We start from the raw sequence: 15,158 nt of genomic DNA, 5'->3' as shown, positions 1-15,158 counted from the left end.
GAAGTAGAAATTATGGTTTCGGTTGAGTTATTATTAACTGATGTTGGCAGCTTTGTTTTAGCTACGGGCCAAATGTTTTCCTTTAACCGGGTAACAATGTCCTTATGGATGAATAAAGTACATATGTACCAACCATGTCCTTATGGATGAATAAAGTAAGTACATTCGAACCAACCAGCCAGTCAACAAATCATTTAGGATTGTCTTGGTGGCCGCTTAACTCTCAGTTTTGCGATTCCATCTGATTGCATGAGGTGCAAAGTCCAAGAATTACCTGGCAAACAGCAATACAAAGCCGCTTATTTTGAGCCCTGATCATAATAGTAAGTTTAATTTTATAATGCAATTTGCCAACAAAATAAAGAATATCGTTGACGGTAGCTAATCAAGAAACACAGCGTATCAATTATATACAATATTAACATTGTAATGCCCATATAGTTAGCAGGTTTGAATCTGGGCTTTGTTTCCTGTGCACAGTTTGCATGCTTCCCCCACACCTGTGTGTTTTCTCCAGGTTTCTGACAAAATCACAAAACAAGTTTCTTAGATCAGTTGAAGACTGTGACTTGCCCATATGCATGTGAAAGATTTTTCGTGAAACAGTTCGAGTTGCATGAAGCTCCAAATTAAACTCTAATTCTCAGTTCAAATCAGGGCAAACAGAGCCAATAAATATGGGCTGACTTCATGTAGCACGTGTGTATCGGCTTAAGAGTTGAGCACCCTTTAGAATAATAGCAAGTAAATACCCAAGCCAAACAACCATGTAGTGAATGAGGTTAGTGGAATGTGAAAGCACCAAAACAATCACCCCTACAGTCAAAATAAAATGAAACAAAAATACAACGACAAGCTGGCAGATGTTCAGCACATACTGTACAATGGAGCTATCTGACACATTTTTCTCTTCACACACCCTATCGATTTTCAACATTGCACAGAGAGAACCAAATAAACTGCACAGAAAACTAAATCAAAACCTTTGACTCCTTGACTAAATATATGTGACACATATATCTTAATTAAAGCCAGTCAATGATTCTGTCATTCAAAAACTTGTGAATTTTGACTTGAAGCAACGAGCAGTGTCAGGCATAGGGAAGAACTGACAGGTTGCCACTACTTTCAAATGACAAAAATGACCAATAAGAATTACTAATCAATCAAAAAATGTTGAACCCCACCTCCAAAAAAAAACAAAAAAAAAACCCAACAACACACAATCAAGTTAAAATTAAAGTCAAATTAAACATTTTTAAACGTTATGGCTTGGCTGAGTTTAAAACAGTGCAAATAATGCAGAGCTTTTGAAATGAGAGTTACTACCATCTGGGTGTTCAATAAGGCTGTTACTATCTAATATTTTTAGAATCTATTATTCTATCACTTACTGCACTGAATAATCTAATAATCGTATATATTTATATTGCATTAAAGTATATTACAAAACCATTTTTAGCAAATTATTGCTGTTTATGTTATATTGTTTAGTGCCGACAATTAAGTTTGGTCATTTAAAAAAACAAACAAAAAAACAACTAAGAAATATTGAGGGGGATGTTTTCACAGACAACAGAAATCAGAAGACTGTTGAGATTGAAATTGAGAAAAATGAGAAGAAGGAAATTTCAATTCATTAAATAATCAATTAGCAGTTAATTAATTTGACAGTTCTAGCATTTAATAAATGTATGTTGAAGCACTGCTGTCCTTAATTTTTTGGTACTTCGCTGTATCCTCTATTTCTTCCCTGTAGTATTGCATTACATTGAAAGTGTTGCCTCATTCATATGCACATGAACGAGACAACGCTTATGATGTTAGTAATACAAAATATTGCATTTGATTCTAATATTTTATTTTTTATAATATGATTTAGTCATGTGTATACAATACTTGTACATATAAATTCAGATGGCAATTGCTTACAGTTGTGAAAATTAAGGGACAATGTTTTTTTTCTAAGGCAACAAGAAGAGCTAACTTCTAATTTTGGTCTTCCTCACCTCTTCCTGCTCTTTTTCTAAATTTTGGATTCATCTTTCAATATCAATTTAAAGTTCCAGTGAGTGTGTGCGAGCAAGTGAGATGATGTGTAATCTGGCATGTGCCTTGCAGCTGCTGTAAATTAGCTACTTTTCCAACTGCCTGGCTGAGCAAAGGTCTTACTGAGCACTTGTTGATCACTCGTCCAAATCATACAGAGACGAAACCTTCCAGCCGTAATTACCCATTGTTATCATAGATAGACACACAGTGACATACTGTGGCTGACATAATGCAGATGACATAAACCACTTTTTTCGGTTATTGGTCAAGTTTTACGGTGTCCTTTCTGGTTTTTATATTTTGGGGAAGGTTTTTTTTTTTTTTTTTTTTTAGCTCTGATTTTAATCGCACTTTTATTGCTTTTGGCTACATGCTGTCAAGATATACCGTGTGTTCTCATCTTCAAACCTTTAAGTTGCTTAACAATTGCTGTGCAGCAGTAATCAAGGCATGTTGCTTTGCAGTCATTGGAAAGTGACTGTTTACTTCAAGTCTACATTTACACTAAACTGCCCAGTTGAGATAAAGAATGGAAAACCTCTAACTACCTTTCAGTGTCGTTTGCTTGTGTTTCTCAGACTAATAGAGAGATTTAGTGTAAAAATATCCACAACAATCAAGTGTTAACTAGGATAATGAGGTAGCTTTCAGTGATTTCTGTTATTTGGTAGCTCTTCATTGTGACACAAAACTCCCCGTTTGCAGTTTTCTTTTTCAATGCATTAGAGTGAGGTGCAAAATATGAATTTTGACCTGCGATTGCGATGCTTCCTTCAAGCATCAGGAAAGCAGACTCCTGGTCGATTGTTTACTCAAAATAAGACATTTGAAAACGTCTGCTTTTATCTTTAAAAAAAATAAAAACAACAAACAAGATTTCCCCTTAACTTTTCACAATCAATTTAAAGACAAAACATTAAGTTCAGTCTATTATAAAAATAAGTAGATGCAGGCAGTGACGCACAGTGTACCTGTAATTTGACTGCATTTTAACTTGAAGCAGCCTCAAAAGCGCATAACATATTAGTAGCCCTTCACATTAAATAGTACCCGAGAACGAGCTCTCGTTTTCAAAAAGGTTGGCGAGTAGCATCTTGAGTGGTGTTTATTTGGTTTTGTTGAATAATTAAAGAACAAATAAACAGAAATAATTGATTAAAAACTGTAATCAGTCATAAAAAACATAGAACAAACCAATGCAAAATGGTTTTATCCAATCAATTGATGTAATAATCGATGATGAATTCTATTAAAAAAAAAAAAAAAGATAGGGAAAACCCCATTTACTCATCTCTGCAAATAGTTTGACTTAATACAACACAGGTGTATTTTTGATGACCCAAGCCACCCCCCCTTCTAGATGTACTTAGGCCACATTGTTGTGTAGGTGAAACTGATAAGGAATGGTGAGAAATCAGTTACTTCAACATCTAACTGCGCCGTATTATTGATTGGTAAAACAACACACAAAAAGAAACTGCTAATGTAAGCCAGTTTCACATTCCACCCCCGTTATTACAAAAAAGTAGAGCAAAGTTAAATCTCTCACACAAAAATTTGGATAAATATCAGGCTCCTCTCAACTAAGATGCCTGGCATGGTCTGCATAGGAGTGAATAAAAGTCCTTGGCCACTATTTCAGGGTTGTACAGTACAGTAATATAAAGTGGCTTGCAATTGTCTGGCGATATGTAACCCTGGGGTATCACCTGCAATTTTGCCAACAGTCAGGAAGGATAAGCTCCAGCTGATGATCCTGAACAGGGTAAGCGATAGAAATTTCAACATTACGGTACACTGAGTTTGAGACAGTGGCTTTGACCGTCCAACTCCTTGAGCAAAATTTTTCCAAAACTTAGTTTTTCGATTAAAAACCAAAATGTTTCTTGTGACTATAAAAATAGTAATATATTTCATTCATTTCAAGATTCTACATATCACTGCACAAATACATTCATGCCCAAATGTGTTCATACCTCAAACTGTTCATACTTCAACAAGCTCAGGTCTGCGAAGGCCTGTCCTATTCAATTATAATTCTCAATGATAATAGCATTGTCAATGTTAAATCATGTCTTCTGTTGTGTTATTGTTCATGTTTTTATGTCATTCGTTTTGTCAAGTGCTTTGTTAGCTCTGTATCTGTTAAGAAAGCACTAAATCAATAAAGATGGATTGTACTGTATTCTTGGCCTGACTCAATGCAGGACAAATCTATTTGCGGGGTGTCTAGAGTTCCTGTCAAAATTATGACAGCAGAAACTGTTAGCAAGGTAAGTGATACCTTTAATGCCAAAATATGTGTCTAAACACAATCAATCCAAGTCTAATAAATAACTACGCAGTTACAGGTTGCACTTCACTTTTGAAGCATGGGTATCAGCTAATCAGAGGACTGTACAGTATAATACATGAGCACAGAGGAAAAAAATATTTTGGAGGGTTGAAGGTTGAAAAAAAAAAGAATATAATGTTCAAATATACCATGTTATTTTAATATTAACCTTGAAGTGCCCACAGTATTATAGTAATTATGGTATTTACTATGGCATGGATTCCCAAACTCTGGTACTTTTGATATATAAAGTGGTACAATTAAAGTCAAAACTTGCAAACCACATCTGATTGGTTAAACACACACCAGGTAAGGAAGGGATCAAAAGGGAGTGCACATTTTGAAATGACTGTTTTGGATCGTGATCTTTGGAGGCATGTGCAGCATGCCACATTCTGGCACAATTCTGTAATAATGTATACACAAAGTCATCTCATTTTTAATGAATTATATTTTGCAGTTCTTATATCACTTGTCTTTATTTTAGTCCTTCTTTCCATCTCCTGTCATCTCTTTTGCATTCCTTGGCAGGTCTTGGCCTGCTGTACATTTGTTACCGGAGGGGAGAATTCCAACAAGCTGCTCTTAGCTTAGTCATATTTTGAGCACATTTTCATGTGTATCACGCTCACACAAATAATCTTGCTTATTGGTTACATTTGGGCATAAAAAATATGTACATTTAAAAATCTTGGCTTGCAAATAAACATGTTCGCTTACAAGCTTAAAGGTATTGCGAAATACAAGGCAAGTGAATAAGTCTCAAACAACTCCCTTTTACTGTGCACTTTCGGAGGATGTTACACAAGCCTCTAACAGTAATGACAGGAAAACGTCAATACAAGGACCAGGCTGATGAAGTGTTAAAAAAGTGGTGTTATTCGAGTTTGTTTTTCTCACAATTAACAATCAAGACTATCCTTTTTTTCAGTTTGATATAAAAAAAAAATAAGTAAAAAGCTGTATGTTAGCATTCTATTAAGTATGACATTCCTGGGGTGGCCACATTTTTCAAAATGTGAGCGACTTTGAGAAGTTGTTTGAATGTTAGCTCTCAAGCTGCCATGTCAAGCTGTCTTCCTAGTTTTTTTTTTTTTTTTCCAGGTTTAGTTTTTCAAATGTCCAAGTATAGTTTTCCGAGTCTACTTTTCAGATGCTCGCTGTGGTAATATTAGATTTTTGTGTATCCAGATGTTCTATTTTTCGTCTTGTTTCCTCATATCTGCTTCTGGCTCCATATTCTGCTCCTCATGAGACAAAGTATTTAGATGGGGTGGTGGTGGTGTACAGACAGAATATGAAGAAGAAGAATATGGATCAATTGCTGTGTAACGCTATATTGTTGTGTGCACCAAAGATAAAGAAAAGCAAAAGAAACAATGACATGTATGTCATGACTGCATGAACCCAAACTGCACAATACAACTAATGTACATTTTTGTCCTTACTTGACCCTGATGACTTGTACTGAATGGAATCAGCTGTGGTGTGCACAGTTAGGGTGTTAACTGTCCATTGAGGGTTGCAAGGAAACTTCCAAGTGATCATCAATCATAGTGGAGAATGGTACTTATTATTGTTTTTAATCAATGACCCAAATATGTCCCCCACATTGCCCTTTTTCGGTGTAGCGATTGTTCACGAGCAAAACACATACGGTATAGAGCAAACAAACTTTAAAAAACAAAACAAAAACAAACAAAAAAACAAGATTAAATACAAAAAAAAAGAAAGACCCCCTTCAACCGTAGGAAAGTATTTGAACTTTTTGGCTTATTGGTATCCTCATAATTTTATATTTTGAAATAAGCTTAGAGAAGAGATAACAAATTGGAGGCTAAACTTGCAATTTGAAGTTTTGTGACAGATAGCTGCATTGTATGCTCATTGGCCAGTGAGATATTTGACAAGCATACACATGACTAGCTGCTCTGCATGTCAATCAAATGACAAACTTCAGAATGGATGATGATGATAGGCTGAGATCTGTAATGATAGGCTGTCTTAAAAAATACGGTCAGATAGGCAGCAACAGTATGCTCTTTTTAATAGCATACAACTGGGAGGCCTTGTGATGGGCTCACCCAAGAATCTCCTGATGATAAATTGGTCAGAATCAGGACCGGCCTACGGGCACTCCTGCCATACCCAAAATAATTTGGTCTAAACATTTACAAGCTTTAGCCAAACCTGCAAAAACAACAACAAAAATACCTTCTGATATCTGCTTCATATGTATTTATTTGTTTTGATGGGGTCATTGTTTTCACAATTGACTAAGTTTCAATAAAAGTTTGCATTAATTGTACTGAAGCTAAACACCAGAGCTGTAGTGGTTAAGTTCATCTGTCTCACACAGCCAGACACTTCATGCACTCATGTGGTTAACCACATTCATGAAAAAAATAAACAAACAAGAAACACGCACAATGGGTTTCTTGAAGGCTTAATTATCCATAGGTGTGAATGTGAGTGTGAACGATTGTCTGTAGGTGCCCTGCAAGTGACCGGTGATCAATCTAATGTGTATTTCACTTCTCAACCAAAGCCTGATAGTTTGGGTTCCAGTTAAATGCAACCCAAATGGGGAAAAGCAGCATAGATCTTACTGTGCTAAACTATAATATGTTATTACATTTGAAATATAATACAATGATAGGTCTGAAAAATGAATGGAATCCAATTTTCATCCATGGCATAATAGAACGGCGATATGCACCAGCGACCGTAATGAGAATAAGAGACTAAAGAAAATGGATGGATGAATGGATCTAAGAAATTACAATGGTTGTAATATGGAGAAACAAAACTCTAGCTTCATTTTGGTTAGTACATGTGCATGAAGCACATGGGCTGGTCTCTCGTGCTGCAAAATATAAGCTGTGGGTTATCTTTTTTTTTATGTGTGTGTGTGTGTGTGTGTGTGACCATCATAGATTGGCATATGTTAATCACGTACTATTCCACAGCGATCAGTCTTAGTGGCCAATCGAAACAAGAAAAGCATACAGTATACTGTAGCTGCTTTGTTCAGTCATGTCTGCCCAGTTACGTCAGTTGCCTTTATCAGTGTTCTCTAAAGTTAAAACAACAGGGGGAACAGGGGGTGGCAATTGCCCCTTCTAAATATAGGACACAGAGTAGAGGCTGAGCTAAACGTCATTTCAATAAACTAGCTCCTTAATTCGTGGCAAAACAGTACTTTGCATAAGTATTGATACAGTTTTGGATTTGTTATTTCAGCCAGAACCTCAATGTTACAGTAACTACAATGTCTGACTGACATTATTTTTTGTTCTGTTTGTACTGTATGTATGTGTGTTAGAATTTTAAGTTGTATTTAAACATGTCTTCAAAGAGGAAAAGATTTTGTCATATTCACACATTTTCACAGTCACACATTTCCACATAATATGTACACGGAGTATCAAACCCACATTAGCCCAGTGCCCAGTTGGCGAACATCCTGGGAATAAAGAAATAGTATAACAACAAAGTAAGATAAAGTAAGGAAAATAAAGTCATAAGATTATCATGATTAATTTTATCACACGTGCAAAGATGCAATGCATCAGAAATAAGTTTCAATTGGCTGAATACAGCTTTTTGAATATATCTTGATTTTTCAATATCAATCAAAATAATCATGGTTATTTGTTCCCTATTTGCATTTAGCTATCAAGTTCTCAGATATGTCCACTGGTGACTAATTGCATTTTAATGGCAGAATGGCTGACAACATCTATACAAGTTTCACATCCTCTTTGTTTTTCTGTCCAACCGTCAAAGATGCGCACAGCTGGTATCTGTGGCGCACAGTGATGAATTGCCATATTTTCAGAAAACAATCATTTGGTTAAAGCCTTTTGAAGAGATGGCTCATAGCCCCTTCAGTATACTGACAACGGATCAATGGGAATGGAGGTCGGGGGTCTTAATCATTTGTTTTTCTACTTTTCTTGACTTAGCCCTGTCTTTCATCGTCATCCGATTGTCAGCAAGTGTAGCAAGTTTGACAGAAAAACTGACTGAAAATAAAATGAAGTTCTCAAAGCGTCTTATGGCAGTCACAAACCAGAAAACAGAACAAAAATGGTTTGTTCAAATTGAAGTACAGAGCCAAAAAACGAAAAGCAAACCGATGATTTGTTATTGCGCTTCAGTTAGCATGAGAAAGAGGCACTATAAATCTGAGAGGGCCCATGACTGCTAGGGCCCCCCCAAAAAAGTGTTAGAAAATGCATATATTTGCAGGAACCCAAATGATATTTCTTGTCCCCCCACGTCGCACAAAATGCCTGGCAGCAAATCCCAATTGAAACTTTTGACCCTTAACACTTCCAAATTTGTCGCACGTATTTGGCATGCTTTTCTACTGTATTAAAAATAAATGCCCAGATATACACCAATTACCTGTACCGCCAATCCTGATTCAAATAAAGCCGTCGTTACTGTCAAACATTCCTGACATGCCGAACTGATGCACAGTATTTGGCTAGCAAAGCGTGTTCGTTTGAAAGTCGCCAGCTTCACGCGCGGAGTTGGCGTGACAACCACTGTACTTGGAAATATTCGAGATCGAGGCTTACCTTGGGTCACCCTTCTTGGGGGGACGTTGAGCAGCGTACCAAGCAAACAAACTTCGTCGCGGTTCACCGCAAGGCTCGTAATGCATCAAAGGTCCGAGTAAGTAGCGACCATCTGGCCGGGTGTCTCCTGCCTCAGGTGGGAGCTCCACACCGTGAACAAGCTTCCTGTTTGTAGCCGGAGGTGAAGCACCACCACCGCTACAAATTCTTCCTCCGCCGGCTCGCCTACCTCCTCCTTGTGTGCAAGCTAGAGATAGTCACTCGCACTTCTGGTCGCCGTGATTTTAAAAAGTAACGGTACTCCTCAAAATTACCAAAACACCAATTGTAGCGTAAGGGATGATAAAGATCACAGCATCGTTTGTTGACTTATGTATGTAAATTGTATCCTGGACGCATATTAGTGCTTATCTTCTCAGAGAAGAAACAATAAAATATATAAATTACTTTTATTGTGAAGGTTTAGCCTGTCGGTAACTAACTGCAGAGGTTGCGCCATTATGATTCGTAAGTCATTCGCTGATTTTATGACATAATAGTTAAACAAAAGTCATTTATATTTCAGCATAAATAATGAAACGTCAAGGGGCTACAACGTGTCCACCTTATCTCCATTTTAGATCCAACAATCCATTCAGCCATTCCTCATGCCGATTATGAATACATATAGTACATGTAACCAAATGTGTGAGTGATCACTAGTTGAGATTGAGCCAGCTGTAAATTGTAGACTTTGTTGCCCTCTGGCGCATTTGTGCCCTTAATGCACCACTCAAATTTTGGACCAGCAATAATATGTAGCCGGTGTAAAATTTAGGGGGAGGGAAATACATTGATGAAAAAAATCTGTTTTTTGGGGGCCTCTAAATAGTAGAGGCCCTTACGGCAACTTCCAACATATTAAAGAGTACCTTTTTAATCTTAAGAAATCATTCATCATCGAAGCTATTTCTGAGATGGATGAACTCTGAGAATGGTGCAGATTTTGAACTAAAGGGTTATGAACTCAGGTACAAGTGTAGGGTGGATAAAAATGAGGGAGTGGCCTTTTTTTGTAGACCATTTTTCTCAACTTTAACTTTCTCAACTTGAGTTCTATAATGCATTGTCTAATATGATCACCAAGCCAAACTTGTGTAACTCATGTAACTTGTGGGTTATCGCTGAAAGATATAAGTGACCATTTGCCTGTTTTCATGGTTTATGATTGTGATTGTAATTATGTAAAGGAAAAGGGTAAAATTCACTGGCGGGTGAGAACAGCAGAATTCCCTAGTGCTAGTAAATTCATTGATGGAAGCCTGTAACTACAGTATGTGTAAAATGAGTGTAATGTGGACATAACATATGATAAATTCCGAGAGAGAGTGATACACTTGTATGAAGAAAACTGTCCACTAAATCAGTGCAATAGGATGTATAGGTATATAGAGTCCCCATGGGTCATGAAAGATTTAGAAATTGCCAGTTTAAAAAGAAAGGTATATATATATATATATATATATATATATATATATATATATATATATATATATATATATATATATATATATATATATATATATATATATATATGTGTGTGTGTGTGTGTGTGTGTGTGTGTGTGTGTGTGTGTGTGTGTGTGTGTGTGTGTGTGTCAAGAATTTATGAAGCACAGAACTAAGGACACAATTATACAAGATATATGTTAATACGAATTATGATGATGCAAAAAGGAATACTACTAATAAGAGTACAATGATATGGAAACAGAATTATCAGCAAAGGAGTTGCTTGCACAAAGTATCTTGAATACTTCATGGATAATGAAGACCATAAACAATAAGGAGGATGCAATCAATGATTTTAATGCATTGTTTTGTGACTATAGGGCCGAAATTAGCTAATAGTATCAGTGGCCCACCGATAGAGCAGGAGAAAGCAATAGAGAGCAATAAAGTTTTTAAGAGGTTTTGATGAGATAGAAGCAGTGGATTTTAACATCATTCCAGTGTGAAAGAGCAAAATCTGCTCCTTCAACTTCAAATTGTTCAACAGGAACATGGCTAACCCCATGTATGATTGGAAAATCGCTGGACACTACATGGACTACAATGGGATTCAAAGATATTCATATTTGACTGAGAGAAAAAGTGGAGGACATTGGTCAAGAGAAAGAGGATACAGAGGCAAACAAACTGCAGCACTTATGACGGAAGCTTGTGATACTGTGGAGGAGAGATTTTACAAAAGTGATTACCTCAGAGCAGCACAGCTCGTGATAAGTTCGTCAAATCATTTCCATGTGCTGTATTTGAATGTGCAACTAAAATCTGCTGTACTGTCACTCAAGAGTTGCATACTTGCAACATACTGTCCCTGCAGTAGTTGATTTATGATAACCTATAGGATGCATTATCTGAAATTGTGTCACCGCTCAAAATCTTCATCACAACATCTCTAAAACCACAAAGAATTGTAACAAGAATTCTACACAAGGTCGGATTTTGAGACCATAAAAATAACCTGTTTTTAAAATCAAACACTTTAAAGATACTGGACTTATTCAAATTTAGACTGGCGCATATAATGTATCAAGCAAAGACTCAAAAACTCCCACGAAATATTCAGAAACTATTTATTGAAAGGGACAAGGGATATAATTTGAGAGGTAATTGTAACTTTATTGAGGCATATCCCAATCCCGGATGCAGGTGCATGTCATCCTATGGAGTAACTTTGTGGAATGGACTTTCAGATAAAATGAAAAATTGCAGTATTATATAAAAAAAGGTATAAACAAATTATATTTGAAACAACCAGAAAGAGGAAGATGAATTATCTGGGCTGTAAATGTTGTTTTGCTTGTTTCATTTGTTTCACAATGGTTTTGTACTAAGATATTATCTATTTTTAATTGTTGCCAAATGAAGAATTGTGAGAATTGTGAGTTCCTTTTTCTTTGTTATTTCTAAAATGCATTGTCATCCTGCCTGAAAATGTCAAAATGGGTTTGTTACTCTCGTTTTAACCTTCTGGGAGACAATGTAAAATGGCTCTTTGAGTCAATCCGTGCCGGCCCATGACCTCGGGCCAAATGTGAATCCTTTGAAACGACAGATGCAGTCCTTTCTCTTTTAGGCCAGAAGAGGGCAGTACAGGTCTGCTTAGCGCGTTGAACAATTATAACTCGGGTCTGTCAAAGCACATTGCAAGGGTCGCATTATTAGACTCACTCCAATGATATTTAAACCCGCTGATTTCTTTTTATTGACGGTGGTACCGAACAATGAAAACCTTGAATCATGGTGCACGAAAAAGTGAAACATTTTTTTTTGCCCTAAGGAGAAAAGGTGTATCTATAGAAACAAAGCCAAGTTTAAAAGATGCTAAAAAATACAATGCTACAAAGATACTGACAAATGTAAACCTGAATAATTGTACAGTAAGTAAAGTACCTTCATGCTTCATCTTCATTTCCATCATTAATAGATATTTCTTTTATTTTCTACATTTGAGTTAAATACAATATATATATATATATATATATATATATATATATATATATATATATATATATATATATATATATATATATATATATATATATATATATATATATATGCTTAACTTGACTGGATCATATACGAATAATACTAACAACAACAACAACAACAATAATAATAATAATAATAATAATAATAATAATAATAATAATAATAATAATAATAATAATAATAATCATTTATAGAAAACAATTGGTAGGATTAGATAAAGTGAACTTCTTCCTACGCCTTTGAACATATAACTGTAATTATATGTATTGATCCTTTCTTTAGGTTTTGTTTATTTCGATGAAATTTGTGTTTTTATGTTCAATAAAACAAATCAGAATTTAGTCACGAATATCATGTGGTATGTTTGACAAAGTGGTGGATCAACTCAATCAACTCAATTACCATCGCGCTGCATGATATCATGTCAAGGGGAGTAGCCAACGTGATGTCATTCAGTCGCGGCTTGCCCTCTCCGGTAATTCAAATGTCTCCCAACCCTTCACCTAACCCCAAATTGTGTATAATATCATCAAGCATAAAGCGTATAATACTAAGCACATTAACCCTGAAAAGGTTAACTTAAGTGAACGCATAACTTTGCTTTGTTTTCCGTCTATAGCGGCAAGGTATGTAGCCTATTTGCAGTAAGGAAATATGTCTGAAATCGAATACAGTTGGCTGCGTGCAACAATAATACAGTGACGTAAAGATAATTGTCACACAATTGCTCAAAGTAAAACATGACTGCAATATGGATTGAAAATTGGACCTTATTCTTGTCAGGAGTTCACAGAGGAGACTAGACTTTGTCTGACCATGAACTTGAAGAAGAAGAGCAGGTGTTCCTTCTTATCCACACAGGAATGTAGCTTCATCCTTGATTAATTGGAACGTTAACAGGAACGCTCTTCTCTTAATAGCTTCTTGTTGCGGAAGTTTTTAGGGGATGCAAAAGAGGAAAGGGGTTTAAAAATAGACCCAGTCAATGCACGATGGGAAAACACATGCCTTTAAATTCCGACAAAGCAATTTGCAGCTCATAATCAAGAGAGCGGAAGCATTTTATCTCATTTCCCTTCACAGTATAAGCTTGCTTGTTCCGTTTCATGTACAGGCTAGTAAATTTTAAACACCACATCAATACTCGGAGCTGAATTGCTGAAAAACAAATCAATGCGCGATCAAGAAAGTTTTTAGATTCTTCCATCAAGAGGAATCATATAATAACAACACTTAACCCTATATAGACACTATAATCCCTACTTAGTCTGGTCCGCCCCACATGTAGGTCTTTATTTTTTTTCGTTTTTTTTGTTATTGGTCAGCTGCCCCCCCCCCCCCCCCACACACACACACACACACACAAATTAAAACAGACTTAATATTGAGCATATAGTCTATTCATATAATATAAATTGTGCAACGTGTAGAACAGCTTGAACAAAACTAAACAAATACGACATTAAAAACGTTTTACTTTGAAAAGTACCCTTTTTAATTTATTATTTTTGCGATATTAAAACGAATAGCTTTGTTAACTGTGCAGACCTTCAGCTCAAATTTGACGCTAACCTTATTGCTCTTCCTTTTTTGTGAGAGATAGAAACTGCAGTAAATCAAACACTCATTAGTATTTTAATGGGCGTTCGTTTTTTTAAAACGTCGCAACAGTGTTTTGTATAAAAGTTTACAAAAATGCCCATCCATTCATTTTCTAAAGCCACTGATCCTCACAAGGCTTGCAGGCTTGCTGATGCCTAATCCAGCTGACCTCGGGCAGTAGGCGGCGATGCCCTGAATTACAGGGCACACAGAGACGGACAACCATTCAGGCATCCAATCACATCTAAGGACAATTTAGTATGTCCAATACACCTGCCATGCATGTTTTTGGAGGTGGCAGGAAGCCAGAGTACCTGAAAACAACCCAGGCAGGCTCCGGGAGAACTTGCAAACTCCACACAGGAGTTGCACGTGAGTTCAAAATGTCTTTTTTACATGCACAATCTAAAGAGATACATGACATAGACCTTTAGAAACCAATGGTGCTGTGTGTAACAATAGACTGAGCCGTGTGTTTTACCTCATAGCTGTTTCAGGACTCAAACTAATAGCAACTTGGTAACAACAAATTCACAATGTATTGCCATTAAGCTATCCCTCTGCGCGTCAAGTGAACTTGAAAAATGGATTGTACTGCAGTGAAACTCGTAATATTTAAACTAGAAAGGGAACGGAAAGAAACACTCGTGCTGATTCAAACAATTGCCGGATTTTCTGTGAATCAAATGGTTGCATATTTTCCTGTTTGGAGCAGATGTATAGCAAACAGCGGTGACCCCCCACTCTCCTTTTCAATAGCAACGATGTGTTGAAACGGTTGCTTTTCTTTCTGAAACTTAAAGAGAGATAATGTCAGCTCTTCAACTGTGTGCGGGAAATGTGTGACTTGACCGGCCGGGTTGCATCGCATGTGCCCCGTGGAGCATGCATTTTGGCACAACCGGAACGAAGCAGGTACGCGTACAATTAAGCTCTACGGCGCATGCGTGTGCGTGCGTGCAAGACAAAAGGAAACCCAGGGTCAAATGCGTTGCACCTACAGCGACTTGACCTCGTTTGTCCTGTTGATTGTAATCTGTCATC

At 36.6% G+C, this 15,158-nt stretch overlaps 1 protein-coding gene across 2 annotated transcripts in view; it reads right to left on the bottom strand.

The window, feature by feature from the left end:
- Positions 1–9,188, bottom strand: part of pik3cb (phosphatidylinositol-4,5-bisphosphate 3-kinase, catalytic subunit beta) — a 39,928-nt gene extending 30,740 nt beyond the window's left edge. The window contains exon 1 of one of the 2 annotated variants that reach the window (XM_088428076.1): positions 8,977–9,188. In XM_088428076.1, the coding sequence (XP_088284202.1) occupies positions 8,977–9,062 (86 nt within the window). In that variant the 5' untranslated portion in view covers positions 9,063–9,188. The remainder of the gene's footprint in view (positions 1–8,976) is intronic. The other variant, XM_088428077.1, reaches the window with a different exon arrangement.
- Positions 9,189–15,158: the final 5,970 nt, after the last annotated feature.

Source organism: Hippichthys cyanospilos, chromosome 11 (genome assembly GCF_059441005.1).
Source record: "Hippichthys cyanospilos isolate Australia breed blue-spotted pipefish chromosome 11, RoL_Hcya_1.0, whole genome shotgun sequence".
In the NCBI taxonomy this organism is placed as follows: Eukaryota; Metazoa; Chordata; class Actinopteri; order Syngnathiformes; family Syngnathidae; genus Hippichthys; species Hippichthys cyanospilos.
Note: the sequence above shows the minus strand (reverse complement) of the source record. Positions and strands in the feature narration are given on the sequence as shown.